Source organism: Ciconia boyciana, chromosome 3 (genome assembly GCF_034638445.1).
Source record: "Ciconia boyciana chromosome 3, ASM3463844v1, whole genome shotgun sequence".
Classification (NCBI taxonomy): Eukaryota; Metazoa; Chordata; class Aves; order Ciconiiformes; family Ciconiidae; genus Ciconia; species Ciconia boyciana.
In genome coordinates this window covers 72,383,757-72,409,215 of record NC_132936.1, presented here as the reverse complement: position 1 = coordinate 72,409,215, position 25,459 = coordinate 72,383,757, and the positions used below count along the sequence as shown (strand labels likewise).

The 25,459-nt window shown below is 39.6% G+C and overlaps 1 protein-coding gene across 3 annotated transcripts in view; it reads left to right on the top strand.

The window, feature by feature from the left end:
* Positions 1-25,459, top strand: part of LOC140649224 (coiled-coil domain-containing protein 170-like) — a 67,347-nt gene that overhangs the window by 9,574 nt on the left and 32,314 nt on the right. Inside the window, exons 6-9 of one of the 3 annotated variants that reach the window (XM_072856089.1) lie at positions 16,121-16,252; positions 17,907-18,089; positions 19,578-19,834; positions 24,287-24,431. In XM_072856089.1, coding sequence (XP_072712190.1) covers positions 16,121-16,252; positions 17,907-18,089; positions 19,578-19,834; positions 24,287-24,431 — 717 coding nt within the window. Of the gene's footprint in view, positions 1-8,609; positions 8,718-16,120; positions 16,253-17,906; positions 18,090-19,577; positions 19,835-24,286; positions 24,432-25,459 lie in introns of those variants that run through there. The other 2 variants (XM_072856092.1, XM_072856091.1) reach the window with 2 other exon arrangements.

Below are 25,459 nucleotides of genomic sequence, written 5' to 3'. Positions count from 1 at the left end.
GTATTGTAAAATGTTCCTCCTCATCAAAACAGGGCAGTATTAGGGAAGTTTCTACCTTGTTACTCTACCAATATTCTTGTTCAAATTTCAAAACCTTAAAAAGCATTGAGAATCTCTTAAAATGTATCTGGTAATTATGTAAGGTTGGTGCAGCTGATGGTGTCATTATGAGGATCACTTCCCAAACTGATAGGTGCTCCATGTGTTCTCAGCAAAAATGGAAATATTTTAGTGTTATGCTTGCTGTAACTAAAATATTTCCAAATAACTTTGTCTTACACACCTTACTGATGTCCCATAAACCCTAACTACTGTTGTTGAAATAGTTCCTTTAAAGTTCATAGTGTATTTGCATTCATGGTTGAACTACTCAACTACTTGTTCCATGTGAAGCATATTTATCTCCTGTACTCTGTCAGGCAGCATAAGAAAAATATTCACTCTATTGCATGAAAATTACCACATGAAATGTTTTTAAACTAAAAAACCCAAAATCATGTCTAAAATAAAAATCCAAAATGGACTTTTGTACAGAACTGTTATGGTTTTTTTTTCATTAAACAGTTTGTTTGCTTACAAGCCTTCTGTTTACCCAAAATTACAGAACAAAAGGTTGGGATGATTTTTATTTAAAGCAAACATGTAAGTTCAAAATCACCTAAGACTTACCTAAAGATTTTAAAATGAAACTGAAAATGTGCTGGTTAAAATGGTCCTTTTATTTCTTTCCAATATGGCAGTGGTAGAAAGCATGTGGGGAAAACAATTTCCTATACCAGGGACTGTTTATGTTTTCTTGTTTGGTTGTAGTTTTTTTCCTAAAACAGATTTTCAAAACTTCTGTGAATTTTTATTCTAGCTGAAAACTTCTGTGAATTTTTATTCTAGCTGATACAGATATATTTCAATTTCTATCAATCAGCCCTGGAAATAAAAAGGCCACTTAAGTAAATTTATATAGATGAATTAATCCACATTCCGTCTCAGCTTTACAGTTGTGAATTCTCCACATATATTGTGAGAAGGGTTTTTACTTACACTTCTTTTTGAGGTTTGGCTCATTTGGCTTTGTTTCCACTAGGAAAGAAATATAAAATATCATATTATGATCATATACAATGAATAAACGTATTTGGTACTTGTATGCTGCTTTTGTTTTATCCCTTTTCAGTAAGCTAATTAATCATAGTCTTTCAAAATTCCTGTGAAGAAAAATTTTCATGCTTGTAGGAAGTTTTATCTTTCCTAGGATTCCCCTTCTTATTCCAAGTCTTTAATAATGTAAAAGATTAAAAGCTGAGCAGACTAAGGTAAGATATATCAAGGTATATATTATGGACTTTTATGTTTGCTTTTTTAATGTTAACTAATTGATTATGCTCATACTATTGTGGTAAGGCTGATGCTTTCTAAGTAACTATAATTGATAAAGGGCCTGATGATACACTTAGTTGCATCTTTCAATGTGCAGTTCACACTGAGTTTTATCTGCAATTGTGGTGTTTCGCTCAGGGATTAATTTTAAAGGAGGATTTGGTTGTTACCAGATGTGGAGATACAGTGCCTGACACCTAGGCAAATGGATGATGGAGCAGAGGCAGAAGGCATCCAGGCCTCCCATTCCATGTATGGAAATGGCTGTACAGAAACCCTGTGTATTCAGCACAGTGCTGCTTAATGCTGACACAAGGCGCAGGAACATCTCCAGACTTTCACCCCTGAAGTTCAGGCACCTGCAGAGAAAGGCTTTCTGCCCCCTTACCTGTTAACATACAGAATACTGTGCCGGAGGTAATCACATAGAGCTTCCGAGAAATAGCTGAGCAAGGCTCAATCTCTAAAATGCTTGTGTATATTAAAATAACACAGCAGAGAAGGACCTGCGAACTGGTAAATCCATACTTTCCTTCAGTGGTGTTGCGTGTAGAAAGGTTGTTCTGGAAACTGTGAACTGGCTTTTAACAGCCATTCAGGGCCTGGAATAGGTTTCAGCTCTTATCTCCCACTTCACAAGAAAATGTCTTAGCTGTCATAGACCAGGAAATGTACTGGGTTCTGGTCCTAGATAGTTTATGTACATATGTAATTGTTATTCTGGTCTAGGATCTGTGTTTGTAAAATACAAAACAATTCCGGAAAAAGGGCTAGGGTCCAGGAGTGCTCCCTCAAGTTGGCTGTTCTTCCCTCACCTGCTCTTCACCTGCTCTTCCCTCTGTCCAGTGACTCTTGTGTTATCTGCATAATGGCTCTATTTCAACCCAGGGAGTATGTGTACCCATGCCCTAAGGTTAGGGAATTAGGAGACATAAAGTTCAAATTCCTCCAGGCAGAGAAGGGCGTACAACTTGCTGTGAGGGCTCTAGTATCCTTATGTGAACAAAAAGTATCCCCATTTCTCTGTAATTGGCTGTGTTCTTGATTTCAAGCTTATCACTTGAAATCAAGCTCTAACCCTGAGTTAAAGCTACACTTGATTGCCTTTGGGATGCATTGGGTGTGCAGCTTTGACTGCATCAGTGGCATTAGATTTGGCCCTTAGAAGTTCTGCTGCTACTTTTCTGGATCGTGATGGAGCATTAGCAGAAGCTAGTTGCCCAGTGCAAATCAGGGAGTTTCCATACTTATGTGGAAACCCAAGTTTCACACACAGAGAATTTCTAAAATAACTGCACGAATTGAGTTTAGACTTTCAAAGACTTTATATCTGGTTTAAGTTCCCCAAACTGAAAATGACCTAATATGTCAGCAGCAGCTTGCAAAGAAGAAACTCTTAGATTTTCAAAGAAATTAATTTCTTATAAATTGTCCTGACTTTTTTTTTTTAACCATACTTGTGTTTTGATAGCTGCAAGTATCATTTAATGGATTTTTTTGCCTTTGCTTTAATTTAACATTGTGCACTTACTGCTGATGTCCTGAGCTGGAAAGCAGCTGTGCAAAGTGTTTTATTCTGTGTCCTCTCTCTCCTATGTCTCCATACATAGATAGATAGAGACACGTTAGTCTGTGCATAAAGTATTTTTAACCAAATATTTGCTTACATGGACACTATCTTACTACTCCTCTTGTTTCTCCCTCACTAAAACATAGCTTGTATTTTGGATATAACACTTGAATTTACAAGTAAAAATGTTCAACTGTAATTTCCAAAACTTCAGAACATATTCTTTGGGAAGTGTAAATACAGTGTTTGTTACACCATGGAGCTTTGCATTTTCATTATTGCTGTTTGCCTTGTGTTTCAGAATTAACTTTTTGTTTTCAGTCTGTGGTTATTCTGCCCTTACAAGATAAGAAGGCGTCTAGTAATGCTATCATAAAAATATTTGGTTACTGCCTTGTCATCCAAAGATATTTAATATCTGCTCATGGGCAGGCTAAACTGTTTTATTGCCACATAGGAGATCTTCAGGAAAACCTCTCCAGAAGTGATGTCTTTCCCTGATGGTTCTGGGAAATTACTTGCTCAAATGTGAAATATGGGTGGAGAATCATGCTTAAACAGATCCTGTGTTAAAATCTCACTGATGAGTCTGATAAGTTCCCCCATATGCATATTGCATTTTCACCACCCTGCTTTGTCCCAGTGGGGGAGTCCAGGGTTGTGAAACCAGCTGGCTTATTTCCTTCAGAAGATTTACTGACCCCACAAGATGTCTCCATCAGTTTAGCTGAGCTGTGCAAATTCACATGGGATGAGGACAGTGTTAAACTCAATGTTTCGGGGGGGGAAGGACTCCCATTTTGGTTAGGCAGAGGAACAGCTAGAATTAATCAGACAAGTTAATCCATCTAAGCTTGTCCACTATCAGATTTACAATAGTAACTGGTACCAGACACAATTTACACACACACAACTTACACACAGAGACATTTCTTAATCATATTAGTTAGTGATATTGTCTCTCCGCTTTCCCATAGGAACCTGTTTTTTCCTGATAATATAATTGCCTTAATACCTTTTCCACCTTGAAGTCTGTAAATGTGTTATGAAATTACCTCCAGGGAGGCAGTATCTCCCTTTGTTAACTGAAGTTGTATTTTCAAGCCTATGTTTAGGATCTCCATCAAACCGTCTGTCACTGGTCGTGAGCCAGACTTCTGTATCAGCTCACAAAAAAGAAATGGGAATAAGTCCTGTCTTTCTTCATTATGTTTTTGATGTAGGTAAGCTGAGGATAAGGCACTCCTCAAGAAAACTTTCTCTGCTACTGGATGGGATACTAGTGATTTGACAGGGCGGAGGAGGAGTGCAGCTTGGTGTTGGGACATACTGTGCTTTTGGAGTTGATACCTTCTGAAAGGCAAGCAAATGAGAACCTTGGCAAGTCATGCCTGTGACTTTCATGCCAAGTATTTGTAAAAATTTGGCTGTTTTGGTTATTCTAGCTAAATTTGTAGATAATGAAGTCCTGTGGACTAAATTTCCCCTGAATCTCTTTTGGAGAAACACATTTCATCATCTTTTTTAATGTTGCTAGTGTACAATTCTTTTCTACCTTAGCTATAGCTGCTTTTAGGTAATGAGTGTCTGAAATGTGTATATGCATTCAGGAAATCATTTGGAATTCGTGTGCATGATAAAACACAAATACTTCACCTTCTCAATATGGTGTTGATGTCAATGGCTTGAGGTTAATAACAAAGCTTTTTTATAGTGTTAGTAAAAAAAGAAATTTTGTTTTCAAAACTAGTATTAAATGTTTTTATTCAGTCTTTTAATCAATTGTTATGATGTATTTAAATTACAAGACCTGTGAACAGTAGAATTAATGAAGCAAAACTTTCTTTTCCCCCTAGATTCTGTCCCATGGGTACCTGAAGACCTGGTAGTTTGCCTCACTTCCTGATGGGGCATTTGGGGAAAAAAACAAAACAAAACAAACCCCAAACAAACCAACAAAAAAACCACCCAAACCAACAAACAAACTTCAGTACAGATTGTAATAATGCACAGAAGTGTTTTGATACAGTTGGGGCATCTCAGTGTTCATTCTGTGCTTGGCTGTCTGTGTTTCACAATATTAGCAGGAAATTAAGCATCATTCTGACTTAACCTCTTGAGATTTGTCAAGGACTCGGAAAAAAAAATTGTTAAAGTATATATCTGCATGCTTAAATACTATGATTGCACTTGGTTCTTTTGAAATCAGTTTTAAAATACAGTGCCAAAAGATGCATTTTTTCATAGTGCTTTTGATTTTTTTAATTAATGAAAATATTTAAAAGCAATTTAAATAATAAAAATAAGATCTCACCTTTCATTAAGGAGTTAATCATTCCATTCTTAAGAATGTGTTTGGCTCTGAGGACTTTGTGAATTCTTTCTTGAAGAAATAGTGTTTTAGGGGCCTCTTTCCTAGATCAGGTCTGTCTATGACAATGTCTGTGCATCTGTACATATCACTCTTGCAGTGTTCCTGCAGGCCCCAGTAAGCAGCTTTTTTTTTTTTTTTAAGTGGGGCTCTTATTGTATGTTACTCATTTCAGTTTTATTTTTATTAAGTTCTCAGAAGTCTGCAGACTGATTTGCTAGCAAAATACAGATACTGGTACAGAAATGCCATTTTAGCCTGTGGCATACTAAGCACTTTGAAAGGTAATCTAAGCTAATTTCTGTCACTTGCTAGGGAATCTCTGGTTCAAGTGTCCAGAAACATGGAACCGTTGGGGTACTTGGAACAATTGTTCTCCATCCATCCATATCCCACAAGATACAAAGGATGTCTCTTTCATCGAGTGAGGGGCAAGCTGTCTGCATCATCACAAGACTTTTAGCTTTGAAATTATTCTCAAAGGTCCATTCTCATTTACTTAACAGAAAATTCAATTAGGAGCAGATATTTAGGGACCTGCAGAACTATCTCAATTTTTAGATTTTTGAGTGTACTGGCTACTGGAATTGGGGTTTCATATCCCAGAACAGTTTTAGCGTCTTTCCTCAACACTGAGGTCTTTCACAGAAAGGAGAGATTGTAGTAATTTTTTAATTATTATTTTCTGTTTTAAAAATTAGAGTGACTTTATTAGGTACATACATTCAAGAGATTCTGCATAATTCTTTGCTCAGAAAGGCTGAGAACATCCTGTCCATGTATTTTCAGTAACACAACATGAAAAATCTTATTCATGAAAATGACTCCTTTAAATTATTTTTAACTAAAAATCCTGAAGTAACCCTTCATAAATCGTTATTTCCTGCCCCTGTTAAGGAAAAAGAAACACGGAGTCCTTTTGAGAACTCTACCTGTAGTATTTAGCAAACAAGCCTAAAGCACTTTAAAGTGCGCATCCCCTAATAAGATACTTTTTTCTTAGTCAAATGGCTTGAAGAGTGGGTATTGCACCCCCTCAAACTGCCCCATTCTTTTCAGTGTTATATGAAATTTCTGCTTTTCTTCATCCTTTTTTTGTTTCCTCTTTTGTTGTTACTCTTGCTACAGTTCATCAGATTCAGTGGGTTTTTTTAAAGCCAAATAACTTTATAGATCTACGGTAAGATACAGCTTCATAAGCATTCTCCCCCTATCCCTAAGGGCATAGAAGTGGCTGAAGTATAGCTCTTGAACCAGCTGTGGCACTGCAGGACTAGCAATGGGGAAGTGCGCTCAAGCACATGCTTAAGAAAGTTAGGACAAAGTTTTGCAATCATTTCATCCTGCATCTGCATGCTGCTGTGGTAGTGGGACAGAATGCTGGACAAATCCAGGATGATATTTTTGTCCAAATTTGCAGAGGACATTAAAACATGTGCCAGATTTATGCTGGTTTTAAGTAAGACTGCCACTACAAATTTAACCTGTCAAAAATACTTAGTAGATTTGAATTGCAGAATGAGTTTATGCTAGACCAGCATTTTGCACCATGCGGCAGTAGCAGCTTTAATCCACCATGTTTGAAATTCTAAAAACTTTTGGTTGGGCTCCCTAGCCAGCAGCGTAATGTTTTAGGTACCTCACATAATAGAACAGTCACAGACATAGAAGAGGCAAAAAAAAGGTCAGGAACATTGTCCTCATAAAAATATTAAGGCTTTGGGTTAATCAAGATTTATACCATTTTGGCATAAACTTTGGCTCGGGAACTGAATGCAATTTAACTGGGAACTAGGGATTGCCTGGGCGTTTCTCTCTGAGCCGTAGGGACACAGCCTGGGCGCATAGTTCCCCTCTGGCCACTTTCTCGCCTGGCTCCTTTTGAGAGTTTAGCACTGCAAAACTAGGGTCCCTCCTCTCAGGCAGCGCTAGCTGGGTTCAGGGAATGTCTCCCTTCAGAGAGATGCCTGCAGCACATGCTGCTGGCAGCTACCTTCTTTTCACCCCCATCCGCTCTGTCAGCACTGGATAATTTTGATTTGGAAATGCCCTGCTGATTTCACTCCTCTACTACAACAACAGTAAGAGCATTTGTGTAGACAGTCCTCAAGAACAACGGTTTTCCTAATACGTTTTTATACCCCCTGTGCCATCCTGTGTTGCTGTTAGCTCACCCTTCACCTGTGAGGATGAACTGGAAACGTGCCACCAGGGAGCTGTCACCACCCCACGCACCGACGGTGACTGTGTCTTTCCCCAGACGCTCCCCGAGATGGAGGCCAGTGGCTCCCGCCACTCCCGCCACCTGTGCTGGCCGCAGCCCCACGCGGGTCTCCATTTCCCCTGATCTGTTCCCAGTACTGCTTCCTCACATTAAGGGGTTTTTCTCCTTTTCTTTATGAGTTTAGTGGCAGATTCCAGCCAAGGTATGGCATTGTCTAGCTCTGTGCTTTAAGCGATGCAGCATTTTAAATAGGGTGATGATCCACACTGGCACCCCTCTGCTTGGGCAGGGGTCTTCTCTGTCTTTGGCAGCAGCAGTGAAACAGCATCAGGCACACAGAGAGGAGGACAAAAAAGTCAGTCTTACCTCTAACTTTTCCTCTCTGGAAAACATGAATAAGTCAGTGTTCCTAGGAAAGGTAAGATACTTTTTGACTTGTGAGTGAGTACAGAAATGGTGCAAGACCGCACTGTCCCCAGAGGCACTGGGGCAGGCCTGATTAAGCAGCTCACGGGGTCTTCAAAGCAAACGATGTGCAGCACCGATACACCTGAAGGTTTAATTTTCTTCTACTGCTAGCTGCAGTTCCTCTCTTCCCATGTTTACCTACCTTGCTCGGAAGGGAGGCGAGGAGGAGGAGGTCCCCTTTCAGCTGGGGGTACTTCAGCAGTATTCAAGGCAGGCTGCTTTCCCCGGGCTGCGGGAGGTGCTCGTGTCGCAGGCTCTGGGAGGGGAGAAGGTAACCCTGCCTGAGTAAGCACGCTGCTGTTCAAATTTCATCTGCTCTGCTTGCCTCTGTTTTGACTTTTTTGAGGAAAATTTTGAGGTAATTTTCTCAGGGTTATAAAGTTTTGTTGTGTGATGCCTATTTGAAGTGGAAAAAACGTTTCTGTCAGCATCCCTTTGTAAAGACTGTTCACCTTCAGGCATCGAGCAGCGTCACCCCCTTCGCTAACCGGGGGACCCCACTGCGACCCCCACGCTGGAAGCCCCGCGGCCTGCCCGCCTCGGCTCCGCCGCCCGGGCAGAGGGCGCCGGCCGCGCCGCCCTCTTCGCGTTGCCAGGGGGACGGCGGCACCGCGGCGGCCGCCATGAGCGGCGCCAGGACCGGCAGTGGCAGGCCCCGCGGGGCCTCCGCCGCCCCTCGGCTGGCTGACCGGGGCGGCAGCGCGGCGGAGGTACCGCGCCGCTGGGCGCTGGGGAGCGGCCCGGCCCTGCGGCCCGCCTGCGGGGGCGGCGGTGGTTTCTGCCGGCGGGAGGCTGCGGCCCGCCCCGGCACCACGTTCCCGGGGGAGAGTGGGGGGAGAAGGCAGCCCGGGCGCGGAGGAGGGGGGCGGCGGCCTCGGGGACCGGGCCTGGCGGGCTGCCGTCGGCTGGGCTGGGCCGGGCCGGGCCGGGCCGCTGCAAGGCGCCCGCGGGCTCCCGTGAGAGCCCCCGAGGCTGGCGTGCCCCGCTGTTCGGCACAGGGCAAAGCTGGGCGGTAGCAGAGGGACGGGGAGGAACTCGGAAAGGGGAGAGGGTGTTGGTTGGTTTGGGTTTTTTTTGCTGCTCTACTACTAGAGAGTAAAGCCCCGATTTTGGAAAACCCCCCCCCTGCCACCCCCGGTCTCCAATAGCTTTCTGTAGGCTGTTTCTGTGGAGCGCGACTGACATTGAGGCTGACTGTAGTGAACCCCCCTTGCAAGTCATCTTTTTCATTTTAATTTCGCCTTTTTTAAAGAACAGCTGCTGCAGCTGCAGAGCTTTACGCGGCGGTAGATGTGTGCTTCAGCTGTAGCTCAGTGAGGTTCAGCGGATCGTTATAGCTTATCTTCACAAATTCAAGGACGAAAGTTTTTCTTATTAAGTGTTGCAGAAGGGAGTATCTTTCATGGAGTAGGAATTTATAGTTATCTAAGAATTTCTTCTTTGCATTTCTTCTTCCTTTGAAACTGGTTTGCTGGCTTTGATGTGAATTTAAAGGAGATGCTTGAGGATATTGCTTAGAAGGATCAAACTCTTTTGTACTAAGGATATTGTAGAAAAGTCGTAACGGTTTCATATTCCAAAGGACAAACAATTCAGTAATGTGTGAACACCTCAGTATCTCCTTAATAGTTGAACATCAATTTTATAATTATGCTGTATTGTTCTGAGACAAAAAATACAGAATTTTGGTAGTTTGTCATGGCAAAATCAACTGCCATTATATTAAATACGACGGTTTTGACCCGATTATGAAGTTTTCGTTATCACTGCTTAGTTACAGAGTTGACAGTAACCTGCTTCGCATCCTACTGACCTGAAGTCAAATAGTTCGTGAATGTTACCTTCGTGACTCAGCAGCACATTAGAAACTATGTATTTATAAAACAAGGATTACAAAAGGCAAATCAATTACAGCACTAATCAGTCTTCATTGTGTATATACCAACACAGTTAAATATATTTAAAATATTTGCCTTTCATTGACTGTAGTAAAGTATAGTAGGCATTGTAGGAAAATTACAAGAGTGTTGGCATTGCATGACGGTCTTTTTTAAATCTCTCATTTAAGCTATTCTCTTACAAAAGTTATTTAACTCTATTCAGCATTGATAAAGTAAAAAGAGTAGAACAACAAGTGGTTTGCAAAAATCCCTGCATAAGCACTTACTTTTGTCACATTTTTCTCCTAAATTCTGTCTTAGCAATTACCCTTTTTATTAATTTGAGAATAAACATAGCAGCTCCTTCTTGTTACTCCTTTTGGAAAAGCTGTGAGACAAAGTGTCAGGGGAGATCCAAATTCCTTAATTAAGCCATACAGGCAAAGGATGAAATAAAACAAACAACATATTTAATAATGTTTACAGTAGGTGATGTGTCTCTGTAATTTTCTTGAGATGACTGCTGTCTTTCATCATATTAAACGCATTTATTATATTTAGATGCAAAGTCACCTCATCCTAACAGAGAGGAAAATGAAAGATGAAAATGCTTTAACTGCTGCTTGTAGTAGTAGAGGGTAAGACTAAAATTTTGATTGTCATGAAACTTTCCTTTGGGCCCATTACTCAAGCTTGAAATTGGCCTCTTCAGTAGGTGAACAACACCAGAGAGTGATTTTTATCTTTCAGTAATACCTTTCAATGATTACTGCAAAGGGAGGAGGTTACTGCTTAGCAGTACCCTCCTGCTGAAAGTCCTTTTGAAAGGAATTTGGAAAATCTCTTTGGTAATTTATTTGAGCTGTTGGGAACACTTTACTTAGTTTTACGTGTTTCTGGAACAGTATACTAATGCATAAAACCTCCACAGGCATATAATGACAACAAAAAAAGAACTTTTCAGAATTGCATACACAAAAACTGCAAGCAATGAGTTGGGCCCAGTTGCAGGCAGAAATCAGAGAGGGGAAGGAGGGCTTCACTGAGCGGGAAGTGATCAAAAGTAATTGGATATTTTTAGCATTTTATAATCTGAAAGAGAAACTGAAAGAACTGAGATGGTTTTGAAATGTTACTTGCAAATTTTGAAATTGATGTTAATAAAGCATTGTCAATACAAACGTTTTGAGATCTCTCATAGGCAAATTGGGCAAAGTATTAGCTAGAAAGTCAACCTTACCCAAAATATATATACAAGATGGTTAATTTGTGAACAGTGGGGTGGGTTTGTTTTTTTTTTTTTCCTAAATTACTCCAATTCATGTTAGTCTGTTTTCACCTGAGTTAACAAAATCTGGCTTACTGTGTAACAGTGACTTACCCTTCTCAGACTCATTGGTGTGTGTAGCTGCTGTGGCTGCTCTGAAGTGTTGTGTGGGCTGGCTGGCTGGCTATTTGCTGCTACCAAGCAAAATATGCAATAGCAAAGTGCTACCTGCCTTCCCTCCATTTAACTCAGAAATGAATCTCTAAAAACTGTCCAGTGCCTGACTGTCATGTAATTTGCAGTTATTTATATAAAGATTTGCTTTTTATCCTGCAGATCTTATGAAAAAATGATATTCTAAAACTTGTCTGTCTTTATCCTAGGATAGATTATTTTGCAAAATAAAATAGAAATTGAATATTCCGTGCATGCTGAAGTAGAATTTTATTTTCTTCTAAAATCAATTTATACAAGACAGTTTTGAAAACGGCCTTTTTAGAACATGTTTTGATTATTTAATCAGAAAATTAAGCTAGTTAGCTTCTGGATGGCAACAAACTTTTAAGTTTCTAGCTGTAGTTAGAATAGTTACAATCAAAACATAATGTTTAAGATCCCTTTTCCAGCAGTTCAGCCCGTACAAAATGAATTCCTCTTCGTCCCCGTTGTCTTGAAGGGCACCTTAGCCTCCCATGGATCCAATAGCAGGTTTGGGGACTAACATTTCCTTGTGATTTCTTAGGGAGATAAAGTCTGCATGGAAATTTTTCAACTGCACGTTCTTCCCAGTACTTCATGTTGGATGTCATCTTAATTGTGGTTGCAGCAAATAATAACAATAAACCGTGCTGCTGCATCGTATTTTCAGAAATTATAACAATTTTTATGCACATATACACCCATGAATATTAATTTGTCTTAGGAATAAATATTTCAGATTCAGGGTATCTCATTTTGTTTGTTTTCAGAATATGAACTGTTATGCAATGGGATTTATAGAAATTATTGAATAGTTCACTGAGTCCAACCAGTGTACTAAGTCCTGTATAAATATGTAGGTAAAAAGGGCCCACTAGTTACCTTAATATCTGAGGAGAAAAAAAGATGTAGTTCAGTTAAGATAAATCACATGCTTATTGCTCAAGTTTCTTTTTTTTTAAAATTTATCAGTGTAGAAGAGATGCAGGATGAAAGGAGAGGTGAAATAAAAACTTGGAGCACATGAAAAGCAGTGGCAAAAGGAAGCGATAACTGCACAAAGCCTGACTCTGCAGCTGAACCAGTGAATGTAACCCAGAGAAGTCAAATTTAAGATGTCTGTTTTAGTTAGATGTGGGTTTGAATATTGTGGAGGCCATCAAAGCTCGTAGGCTACTAGAGAAGGTTTCCTATAGTGTTCTGCTTTTATGTCCTATTTTGTTGATGGTAACCTATAATGTAGTTTAGTAAAGCAGGCCTGTGAAAAATTAATGTCGCATGTCATCATATTGCAAATCTATTTAATTTTCAACCTCTCCTCCCCCCCCATTTGTTCTGTAGCAGCAAAGGAAGAACGGAGTCGACAAAGGTTCGTGAGTCGTTATTTTTGGTATGCCAACCCCAATGTGCTTAGGCACTTTGGAAACAGGAAGAAGAAATCCCTGCCCTGAGTAGTGTCCATCTGCTATGGGAAAGAGGCAATGCATTGGCAAGTCACTCAGGGTAGTGGTCAGTGCTTAAATGCTTACTGAGGGCTTTCTGTTTCAATAGAGATTTTTTAAATATATATTTTGGGAAAGGGGGGGGGCAGTAGTAGCAGCATTTGCCAGGGCTGAAATAAGAAATGTATCAGGAAATACAAGAAAAGCTGACAAAACCAGAATGGGAGTGACTCGAATAGTTGGCCGATTTCAAAGTATATGGTGAGATGTAAAACTACTGAATGTTGTTGAAGTTCTGAATGTTGAGTGTTGTCTGAGTGTTGTTTCTGAATCAGGTGAAGTTGGCTAACTACAGGCTGGATTCCAGGGAGGTGAAAGTAGTTATCTGTTAAAAAATGAAAACAAAAAAACCCACAATAACAACAATGACCGTATGTTGTTGATCTTCTAAAGAATGCCTATTGCTAATAAAGGCAAAGTCCAAGTAGATATTACTCTTAAGTATTGTAAATAAAGGTTTAGCTTCTGTTTAGCATTTGAAGTGAAATGAAGACTTCATTTTCTTGCAGATAAGTGGAAAGGGATCAAAAAAGTTAGTAACGTGAATGGGAGGAACACCCAAAAGCTAGATTATTTAAAGCTGATTGAGTGATAATATATTAGGGCTTCTCCTATCTACCGCCTCTTATTCTTTTAACACTTTATTAATTATTTTTTTTAACAGTAATCAGTATAAACTACATAGTACTCATGAAACATTACAAATCTGAATTTTTCCAGAGATACAAAAGTGCCACAGCTGCATTACAAATTTTACCCATATAGTAGAGTCATGCAAAATTAATTGCATTGTTATCAGTATGATTAATGATCAGGCTTGTGAATGGCTGCTGGCAAAACACAGAAAACTATTTACTTAAATATTAAAGCATGCACATTCCCTGCCAAAAGTATGATAACCATACCAACTTTCCTAGCGTGGTGTCACCATGTATGATTAGCTTTGTATTTACTAAGCCACTAGAGGATGCAGAGGTCTGCTTCTATAAATCTCACTAAGACTGTAAATAAGTGAAATGGTAATTCCCATTGACTTTTGCACCTGGCTTCATTTAAACTTCTTTTAAATGCTTCTGGATGTGTATCTGCATCTTTAAAGTGCTCATAATTTTAAAATCTAGATTTGTATGACAAATGTAGGTTTCAGAAGTTCCATCTATAAAGGGTTTTCTTATGTTGATTATTGCTGCTGAACAGGGGACTTCTTCAGCTATGCTCTGAAATTTTTTTTTATTTCATCAGTCTTGAGATGTATCCCTTCTTTCTGTAGAGTCATAAGTGGTTGTGTGTGTTTAGGGAAGAAAAAGAAAACATACATCAATACAGTAGTATAAATATAACAACATACATAAATAACATACACAGTGTTACTGTTTGCAAGCTCCAGCCATGGTTTTGGAGTCCTGGTGTATTACAGAATGAAAAAACCCTCTCTACATCAAATAATTTTGTGTGGTTGTACACTGTGAAACAAGTGTAGTAAAGCAAAAAAGAAGACAAAGTAGCAAAGAGATGGCACATGCCTTCCCTCACTCCCTCAGAATGGTGATAAAATGTTGAGGAAATTAGCAGCCCTTTTATCTCAGAGATTGTGTGCTATGTTGTACATGGCCGTGAGCTGTACTACATGTATCAGTCTGTCTTGATGAGAGTGGCAACTCCTTTGTGAAAGAGCACAGCTGAGTGTCTTTGAGGGAGATGAATGTGCTTAACCTTGAAGGATCTAATCCAGTGTGTCCTAGTGCATTGAAGAAAGATTAAAGAAAAGAGTTGACAATATTAGAGAAACTAATTCAAGGTAATTTATCTTCTGCGACAGTCCAAACTAGTAGTTTTGCCTTATTCCCCAAGGATTTCTGTGTGTGTTTCAGTAGAGGCTTATTTTACTGGATGTTCACCTATTTAGAAAGCTGTTCATTTTTTTTCTATTTAGAATGGGTAGGAGCTGAACTTGTAATTTAGTTCAGCCTGTGCTGATTACACCAATGCTGATGCAGAAGAGCATGAAGTGAAGACATCTTGTCTCTGTCTCCATTGGAAAGCCTTGTTTCAACAGCAGTCATTAACTGGGGGAGATTTGCATTTTGTAATGTATGCCTAAATGCACTAGGATTGCAGTTTTTTTTGTCCTGTGTGGGAGCTGATGGAATAAAAATCTCATGTTCTCTCCTCTGCCATGTGTGCTCCCAGCATCATGTAAACACAATCTTGTTTTGAAGATGTTAAATTTCATCATTTTGTAGTCACTGTTGATTGAAAAAAATGTTCTAATGAAAATCCTATCAAGACCTCAGGTCTGACTTTTCATATTGAAAGGTTTAAGTAACAAAGGCCAAGAAATCCAACGCGTTTCTGCTCTACTGTAGAAGAGCAGAACCACACAAGAATGAGAAAGCTTACTATAAAGAGTCTAAAAGGCACAGCTAAAAGAGTTACACAAGTGGTGTGAAAGAGACTGTGCTAGAAGCACAGAACCAGTGCTTGCCATCTATCAGAAGGGCTTGAAAAAGGGTGAGAGGAAGTCAGTGTGGTGATTGCTGGGGACGAGAAAGCATCATTCAGAAAGCCAAAGTTATGTCCAAGTGACGGAGTTCAAAAGGACCTTTAGCCTTGGCAGATTAGAAGTAAAAGCACAAATAGGCAAGCCAAAAAGTGCCTTTGAGGAGCAAGCAGGAGTGTCTGAGTAGGCATGGACTCTTCAACCTGGTAGAGAGACTGTGGAGGTGAAAAACGATAGAAATCTGCAAAATCATGAGTGGCACGGAGAGGATTGACAGCTATTGCTTTTTTCCACAATTTCTTCCAACATAAAAATGAGGGGGTGTGCAATGTAACTGAAGTCTAAAACCCAAAGTAGTTCTTTGCATAAGAGTCAACTGTGGACTCCCTTTGGGTTAAAGTTTACATGGGTTGAAGGAGTGACTGGATAAGTTTGTAGAAGAGGGACCTTTTGAATGTTGCCAAAAGACATTGAAACTGCAGGAAACAACCTGAACTGAAAATAGTGGGAGGCCATGGGATTGTTGAGGGGGAATATCTTACGTGCCGATATACTTTAGCACTGATGTTGATGGCTGAATTTGCAGATGAAAGTGGTGACTGGCAGAAAAGTGTTTATCCAATTTTCCAGTAAGGGTCAGTTACTCTGGGAATAACGTATTTGGAATAGATGCCCTTGAGCAGCTTAATCAAGCAAAAAAGCCCTGAAGCAAAAATGTTCAAAAAATGCAATGTCTAACGGTTTTATTTTCATGCTGTCTTCCCAGGAATCTCATGATCACATTCTTTTGGATATTCCTGTCACTAGAGAGCAAATGAATCACTATCGAGCTGCAGCTGAAACTGCTCAAAGTGAACTTGCAGCACTTTCAGTGAAGTATGATTGTGCCCAGTCAGAGGTACATTTAAAAATATTTCCGAATCCTTCTCCAAACCTGAGGATTCTCTACAGTTGCTTTCTGCAGAGAATAGAAAGTTTGCAGAAATTCCAAAACTACTTGCTTTTGATACAGAACTTTTTTGCTTCTAACAGAATTTCCATGTGATTTTTACTCTGCATGCTTCTGTGTTCAAGAACTGATTAGGAGCTTTTATCGAAAGATTTGAAGCAGTCTAGCTTTTTATCATCATCATCTAAATGCAATATTTTGTAATTAAACCTGAAAGTTAATATTTCTAAATTGTGGTTGTATAAAAGTTCTGATAGATGTCCTCCTGTTGCTGGTGAGTTAAGATATAACTGCCCATCCTCACCTATTCCTCCACTTTATTCAAGTTACAGGTCCCCAGATTTGCTTTGCTTTCATCACCAGTGAAGTTGTGATTGAGCTAATGAGGTTAATTGTAACTAGAGAGGCTGAAGAACACACACGCATCCTTTTCTGCTGTCCCGGCTGTGGGAATGGTGGTTCTTGGGAGAGAGGATTTATTAGAGGATAATTTTTAGAGTTTCTGTATTTTCACACTTAATTTTTTTTTTTTTTTTAAACATATGACTGAATAAGATTGATTTGATCCAATTCACCGATGCGGGCAGTGGTCAGTTTTAAAACAGAGTCAAATTTGCCTTTAGGAGACATGAAGTGCTTACATTTATTTACATACATAGATTTAGGTGTACACATTCGTAAATATTCATAGATACACAAAGTTCAACAGAAACTTGTGAGCATTCATCCAACTAGCACTTTAAACATCTGTACATTTTACTTATGTGTATTTCTGTTGCACATTGTAAAGTACTTTGCAATATACTTGCATAGCACATGAACGTTAAGGAAGGCTCTATCAATAAAATAAAATTTATTTAATTGTGGATAGCTGAATATGGGAAACAGGAAGAACATGTAATATTGTATGAGAATGAATTGTTAATACAGTATCCAGTCAGAACTACAGGGGTGAGTGTCCATCGTCTAGGCTTGAATTTGACCAGTTGATCCTGAAATTACTGCAGAGGCCCCCTACATTTAATGGCTATCCAGGATCAGTACTTTAAATTTAAATTCTAAAAAGCCATGCAGAATCTCATGTTCTCATAGAAAGAATTTATTACTGGAAATGCTGAATAGCTTTATTGCCAGCATGACTGACTGATTTATAGATTCTTTCAGCACTGTGCTTGCAAAAGCGAAAATAGTCAAGAAAGCAGCTGTTCGTGCTCTTGTTAATAAAGACCTTCATGACCCAGCTGAGGTCAGAGCCCTGTTCTGCTAAGTGCTCTGTAAAACTCATGATATGGGATTATTCTTGCTTTTTCTGCTATTGGAACTGACCACAAAGACAGTGGACAGAGGAAAAAATATCACATTTTGCACATAGGGAGTTGAACCACAGAGAAATTTTAAAGTTGTGAACTCTTTAAGCTACCATAGCTTGGTCCAGCTGCCAAGCAAAGCAATGCTATTGTTCCTTCAGCTGCTCATTCCCTTCCCCACACTGCCCCACCCCTTGTGTTGGCACAGATGTTATGTGTAGTTTTATGATGCACTGTGTTGTTGGGGAACTGATGCAATTGAAAAATAAAGCCTCTCCTTCTGGGTTGTTTTTTAGCCGGATCAGTTTCCCAATCTTATTTCATCTCGTAGCCATATAAGTGCTTCTGCTAGCACAAAGAAGAAGAAGATGGAGTATGGAAATGAAGCCCGTGAGCCTGGGAAAAGGCAGAGCTGCTTTTCTCAAAATCAGTGCTGCTTTATGTCAGCTCCAAAGTGTCTGATAAACCAGTGCTTACAGGTGAAGGATAAGCTCATCAGAGACTATGGTGCTGCTGCAAGAGTGATCCTCCTACCTGACGCCTGAGTGTTAGCTTTTTCTCTGTGATGTGGCCAGCTCCCCTTCCTCCACCTCCTCTGTAGAAAGTGAATTATTTTCTGTCAGCTGCATTAGTTAAGTTGTTTGTGGAGTCGGATAAATGCCAGAGCTGATGCGAGGGAGAGGACAGATGTGCGTGGCTGGGAGCAGGAGAAGCAGGACCTCTCTTTTCCAAGGCAGTCACTGTTCAGTTGGCTCGCTGGCCTCCTGGAATTTCTCTGAGTGTCTTGGGTTTGGTCACACTGGAAGCCTCTGGCAGAGCCGTGAATTTCCTGACATCCTGAATTGCAGCTTAATGTCTGAAATATTTATTGCCTTAAAATGTTTGCCACAAGTTAAAAGCCCTAGCACATGTCATAAAGGGCAGTTAATGTGGCTTAATTATTTGCCTGTTAATTTTACGTAGTAGGAGATAAATGCTTCAGACTGTATCTTGCTGCTTATAATTGGAATTGTCAGGAAAGCTGAAACATGCCTTAACACTTCTTGTGGCAAAAAATCCACTTTAAATTACTCGTTCCTTTTAACAAAATAAAACACACTGACATTTTATGTGCCTTGTGTGTCTGCCTCAAGCTCAGTCTTTTAGAGAAGGTTGTAACAGAAATAGTTCAATGGAAAATGGTATTTTTAATGAAAAGAGAGAGGGGAAAGTAAAGAAAAACAACTGAACTCCATGAACAGTTGGGAAGCTCTAGCATCATCTCTGGAACAGGTCCTTGACTTTTGGTGGTGATGTCCCTCCTCTGACCCTTCCTTAAAAGGCTCTCTTGCTGGTTCTGTGTAAATCCAGCTACATTTGGTTGGATTATCAGACCATAAAATAACTATTTGCATAAGCTGATAAGAAGTTGCCTACACCACAACTCTCCAGAAATTTCTTTGCCTCTGAATATGCTGCAAATCATCAAAAGGCTCTACCCTCATACAACAGGATACTTTGCTGTTACAGCTCCCCACAGCTATAGATTATCTGTGGAATTGTGCACCAGAATTGGGACCAGGGAGGAGGCAGGCAAAAAAGAGGGAGTAGTAGTGTTAATGACTGTATTGTAATGCAGATGCATAAGGGAGGTGAGTTAAGGCTGAGCAGCAGAACTTAAGGTGGGCTTTTCCTAAATTCTGAATTTGTAAATAAATTTATCTTCCTGTAAGAGGTTATCTTGAAAAGTTGTATTGTATTACACAACAGCAGCTTTTACAAACCCCTTTCTTCCATTGCTTTTTCCTAGTTATATGAAAATAAAGTTGTGTGCCACCACTCAGTCTTGTAGCGATAGAAGTCTCTGACTCTTCTGTTCCAAAATGTGTTTCTTGTCACCTTACTAAACTTGTAGTGCAGTCACATATTTCAGCCTGGGCAAAATTATTCTTCCTTTTTTTATGAGTTTTCTCATTTTCTGTCTATAGCTTCTTGAACTCAGGTCCAGAATGGTCTCTAAAGAAGCCTCTTTTCAAGAGCTGAAGGCTGAAGCTGAAAGCTACAAGGAAAACAATGCCAGACAGATGTCTCGCCTCCTCTCTTTGCAAACCCGAATTCAGGAGATGGAAGAAGAGGCATGTGTGCTTGCCACTTCTAAAAAACAGGCTGAGCTGACAGCTCAGGCGGCATTCAAGGAAAACTGTGCGCTGAAGGAGGAGCTTCATGAGCAAAATGCCAAACTTAAGTAAGATTCATGTGACACGAGAAACAATTTTTGTTTGGGATGACAGAATGGTGCAGTTGTCAACACAGAAAAATACGTTGGTGGACAGACTTTACTGCAGATCTGAATTCTGTTACAATGCCTTGCACAACTGTTGTACCTGAGTGTGTGGAAGGTATTGAAATTTGAATTTTGGTTTGAGTTAGCCCATAAATGGGATTTTGAGAATTTTGTCCTTTGGAGGAGAAATGATGATATGAGTCAGCTTGGTGTAACTGCATTGTTTACAAAAAATGAGCACAGAGGGCTGTTTGTCTGAACGCAGTAGAAACGATAGGTATGGTTTCCTTGTTCAGGCATTTCCACGTATGGCACTGAGGCAAACTTTGTGCCCTTCATAGCATGCTTGTGATAGACAGTACCTGCAACTATGGTCTAGTGCCCTGGTCTATCCTTATCACGTGGCATCTTTTGCAGACATTTACCTGTCACTTGACAAGCTGCATGGGCCGTGCAGTGGTGAGTGAATGTGCTGCTGCTGTGCCACTCCGGTCTCTTTTACCCTCTTCTGTGTCACAGCTGGAACTGGAACAGCGTCAAGTGAATTTCTTCCTTTGTGTAAAGCTGTCTGTTAGGATCAGTGTAATAAAGAAAATATGGTATAATTCCTAGTTAGTATCATCCTGAAGGGAGCGTGTTAATGTTTGGTTAAGGTTTGTTCAGCTTTCAGTAATGTTACCTTTGTCTGACTTTTGTTCTGCTTTCTTCTGGACATTGCTGTGTGGTGGTGGTTTTTTTCTGTTTTGTTTTTTGTGGTTTTGTTTGTGGGTTTGTTTTGGTTTTTTTTAGCATGCATGTGGATTGCATAAAACTTTTATTAAAAGATAGTATCCTTAACTATACTGTTCTTTGCATAGTGTGTCAGAGCACTGATCTGTCAGTTCTGCATAACTGCTAATATTTCAGGTCTGTGGGATGGAGACTGATAGGAATGTTGATCACAAATAAAATTGATTGGTGTGAAAATATTCTGAACTCTAAAATTCCAAAATCAATGTCTGTCATAGTATATTAATAGACACCTTATAGACTTCTGTAATGGATTTTTTTTCACCGTTACAAGGCTAATATCCATGTCTCTCTCAATATTGTCTAGTTAAGAGCAAGGTGAGTGTTCACCAGATGTCTGTATTTCCCAAATCAGTATTTTGCACAGTTCTTCCAAGCTTTGTGCGTTAGAAGCGGATAATTAAGTTATTTTAAAATCTAGAGAAATCCATTGCAGTGCACTTGTCTATTACCAGCTGATTTGCCAAAAGCCCTGCCTGGAGAGTGCTGATGTTGATCGCCAAAGATTTTAGATATGATCCCAATATAAGTGAGGAGATAGTTAAGCCAAGAAGTGTATGATGCATCCTAGCAACATAGAAAACATCACAGTCTCTGACATAATGGTTGTTAAGATTCTTTAAAATGCTACTTCTGGGGGAAAAAAAAGAAGAAAAAAGGAAGAAAAACCTCCTATCCTGTTTGCCTGACTCACTGGGAGAAAACTGCCAAAATACTGTGTATCATACTAGCCTACCGTTACAGTGATATGATCAATTTTATGTGGCATAAATCTGTACTGTCACTCCCAGTGTGGTCCTGGCTGCTCTGTTTTGCCCATGACACTTGTGTCAGCACTTCCATTTGTGTTGCTGCATGGTGATCGGGACCAGGGAACTGCTCCAAGAGAGAAGTGAGCAAGATAAAAAGCTTAATTTCCAGCTCTACTAATCCCAGGTCTGGTTCCTTGTGCACCTGGAGCGTACCACTGGAGTGCTGGCAAAAGGGAAGGGACAAATGGAGGGTGAGTCTGCTCCTCTGGGAAGGAACAAACATGCTGGATTGGTCATGAAGCTACAGCGTATGCTTTCAAAGCTTTTTCTCATCCTCAGCTGATGGTTACATGTGCCACAATACCAGTCAATGTATTGACTTCATGAACTTTAGTCTCTTAGTCTGGCCACCTTAGTAGTACGTGGCACATGACTAGTCCTAATTAGGTATTCAAGAAAGATTTTTACTGAAAACCACTAATAAAAGGGAAGAGCAAGCCAGTAGGCGTGAAATGCACATTTACATTCTATACCTAGAGATATAGTAAAAAATGTTTAATGAATTCTGTGATTGGTTTCCAAGGTGTACACCTCTCCTATTGAAAATGGTGCTTTTCTACTCAACAGGTCTATTGCCAAAGTATTTTTAGAGCCTGAACTGTGAAAAGCTTTTTTTTCTTCCCCCCCCCTTTTTCCTCCTCTTCTCTTTGCTCATTAGTTCTGAAGAGCTAGCAAAACTGTGAAAGAGCTGCGTTCTACTTTTTTGTACCTGATCGCCTATTTTCTAGGTGCTCACACCTTTATGGCCCTACTGGTGGTAATTAGGTTATTCGTAAAGTTGTCAAGTACGTGTGTTGTACTTCAGATTGTTTATTTTTAGAAGCAGGCATGGTTCTCTGTGTGATGTGCCTCAATTTTTCAGAGCCACAAGAACAGTTTGTGGGGTTGGCGGTCAATCTCATACAATATTCTAACATATAGGCGTGCATGTATGGCATATCTGGAGTGTCATACCTTTTAACTTCTGACATATACCCCTCCTCAGGACAGCAGTTTGGCGACCATCTCACAGCTTAGTTTTGCTGGGGCTATGGAGGAGAGGAAGGTGCCCGGAGGTGAGAAAGCTGCGAGGCACTTGTTTTCTGAGGGCCAGTGCCTGCTGCAGAAGGCAGAGGTCTTTTGGCTCACGGTGTGTGCTGTGCAGTAGTACATGGAACTATCCTCATCCTGTCCGGAGCAGTAATTATATTTTCCATTCCTCTCTGTTATTCTTCCACTGTCTTCCACTTTGCAGCATTGACAACAACTGTGCTGGTCTCCCTCCTAAGGCAACATCTTACATTTTTTCATGGACCATCTCTTTTGCTTAGTGATTTATAACTATGTAATGTACTGTGTTCGCACTCACTTTTGTGTTTCTGTAGGAGCTCGTGCTGCTTTTTGATTGTGGAGTGATGCTCTGTTGCCTGTTTGATTGCCATCCTAGAGAGGAAGAAATCAGAAGTGGAAAAGAATGAGTCCAGAAATGGCTAGCGTGCCTATCTTGAAAACTGAGAATAGTGCTATGCTCTGATAAGCAAATGAGTTTCAATAAAATATTTGCTCTAGACAGCTGTTTGGTGATATCTCACATCTCGTTTCATTCTAGTGTTCAAACCTTTGTGAAGAACTTGCTTTAGAAAGTACCTTATTTCTCAATTGGAAGCTCAATATTTTTGTCTCTTGCACTGTATTTTTACCATGGAGTACCTCTCTCATGGGTGTTATCTGAGAGGTATTGGAGTTGATACGTGGATTACACTAATGGTCATTTTGAGCTTTGTTTGGTTGGCTATTTTTGTTAATCAATTTCTTTGTAGTTTTTCAGGAGTGATGTTCAGCGTTGCAACGTCATGAGCAAGATTTACATCTATATGTTTGCTACCTATGCAGACTGTTGCAATGTTTGTTTACTGGACTGGTCTTTGTCCCTGGCAATGGGAGGGATGTAACTGCATTTATGCCAATGAGTTAAACTGACTGCTCTGTTATTTGGTTATTTGTTCTTACAGAGCATTTACAAACCAATACATGCTGTTAAGGCTGATAACAGATGTTTCATGTGGGATATGTATCTGTATGATAGACACCTTTTGAGTGTGATGAAATTGATGACAAAAAGCTGCCTGTTCTTCATACTTTTGTGGTAGTCCCTTGATATTTTCTTTTTTAATGGATCCCTTTAGCCTGCATCTAGCCTGCGTTTTTTTCCCCCTCTTTGCATCCATGTCCTGTGTTCATGGGTAGTGTTATGCTGCAGAAGACTGTTTGTACAGCAAAGTAGCATCTCTCATCTCTGTTTGCTTCTGCTGGCAAACTTCCCTTCGCAGGTACTCTGGATGCCCTATGCTTCCATTAGTCTGAAGGGGCTTCTCTTTCCCTGAAGTTTGTTGATCAGCACCATCAGCTTCATTAGAGAGAGGGGATGTGAAGTGCTTTTAGCATATTTTTACTATAATTTGATCTCTCTCTCCCCCCTTACTTTTTCTGAGCTTTTGCTTGCAGCCTCCATGTCTAGTATCTTGAGGGCACTGTTTATTGATGTTACCTGGTTCTTGTGTTTTATTTAAATCTTGTGCTGAGAATGAGGTTGGGATCGTAGAGGATTCTTTAAAGTGCTAATCAAAATCAAAGATGAAGAAATGTTTACTCATAAGGCAACAACAAAAGTTATATGTATTAAATAACAGATCTAGAGAATTATATGGAACTTTAAAAATTCATTTTGTGGTATGCAGAAGCTAGCAATAATCTTGGGATAATGTCTTTTGCCTAGAATTCTGTTTCAGAGAACATTCATCCTGATGTGTGTATTTTTTTTCTGTCTGATTAGTAAATATTTGAATGAGTGTGAAGAAAGCATGACTCAAGCTTCTAAAATCAGCAAAAAGTATGAAGAGCTCCTTACACAGCTTTCTGGATTCTTGGACACAGACATCACAGAAAAAGAGAAACCACAGGAACATTTAATGTTGAAGGTGATTATGTGTAGGCAAGGGTTTCTGTATTTAATAGAAGAATACTTGGTTGTAAAAGAAATAAAGCAAGTGATGAAGACAGAAATCTTTGTGTTAAATAATGATTTGCAGACAGTGCTGTCATTTAAGACAGATTTATTTTCATATTGGGTTGATTTTCAAAGGTGCTGAACACTAACAACCTCAGTGAACTCAGTCTGGTCTTATCTGCATAAATATTTTATCAACCTGTAGTTCCTAAGTACCAGCCTGATTAGATACTTGGATGAAAGCTTTCCTGAAAACATTAACACTGGGAGTCACTAGGTGACATGTAAACTGTACACTAGATCTTAACACTTATCTTGAGCCGGCATGCCATTAAGTAGAAACATCTGAAATGGCATACCCTAAAAGAACCTTAACTATGCCCTGTAACAAAATGCTCTAAATCACTGTGGTGTTTTTGAAACCTAATCATAAAACTTTATTATTTCTCTTCAGAATAGGAACTTCTTCTGAAGTTCCAAAAGCTAAGCTTCCGTTTAGGAAAGGAAAATTGTTCAAAGACTCTTCTAACCTTTATCGATGCTGCTGAAGAGCAATTTATCCTAATTTTGTGCATTTTTCTCATGTTCTGTCTAGTCTTTGCTATCCCTATTTTTCTTCACTTGGGATCATACTAGGTATTTTGGGAAATTTTGTTTCATTATATTCATATTATTATAAGAGTTCTGGCTATAAGGAATACTTAATAAATTAAGATTATCTAGGTATGTATCACAGTGATTTCTTACAGTCCTTGCCCTCATAATATTGCAAGCACATTGAAATTGTAAGAGATATCTAACAAAACTTGGCTAGTTGTCAATAGAGGCAAAGAAATTTGTATTAAGCTGTAACTCTTACATGCTTTAAGTTAAGGAAATAACGAGTTTAGAAAAAAAGTGTATGTTGACATCTTGTTTTAACAATGTAGTGATAAATCTAGTTGGGAAATCTAATTTGTGCTGAAAACTGTGTACATTAGGAAAACTTAGCAACTCTTT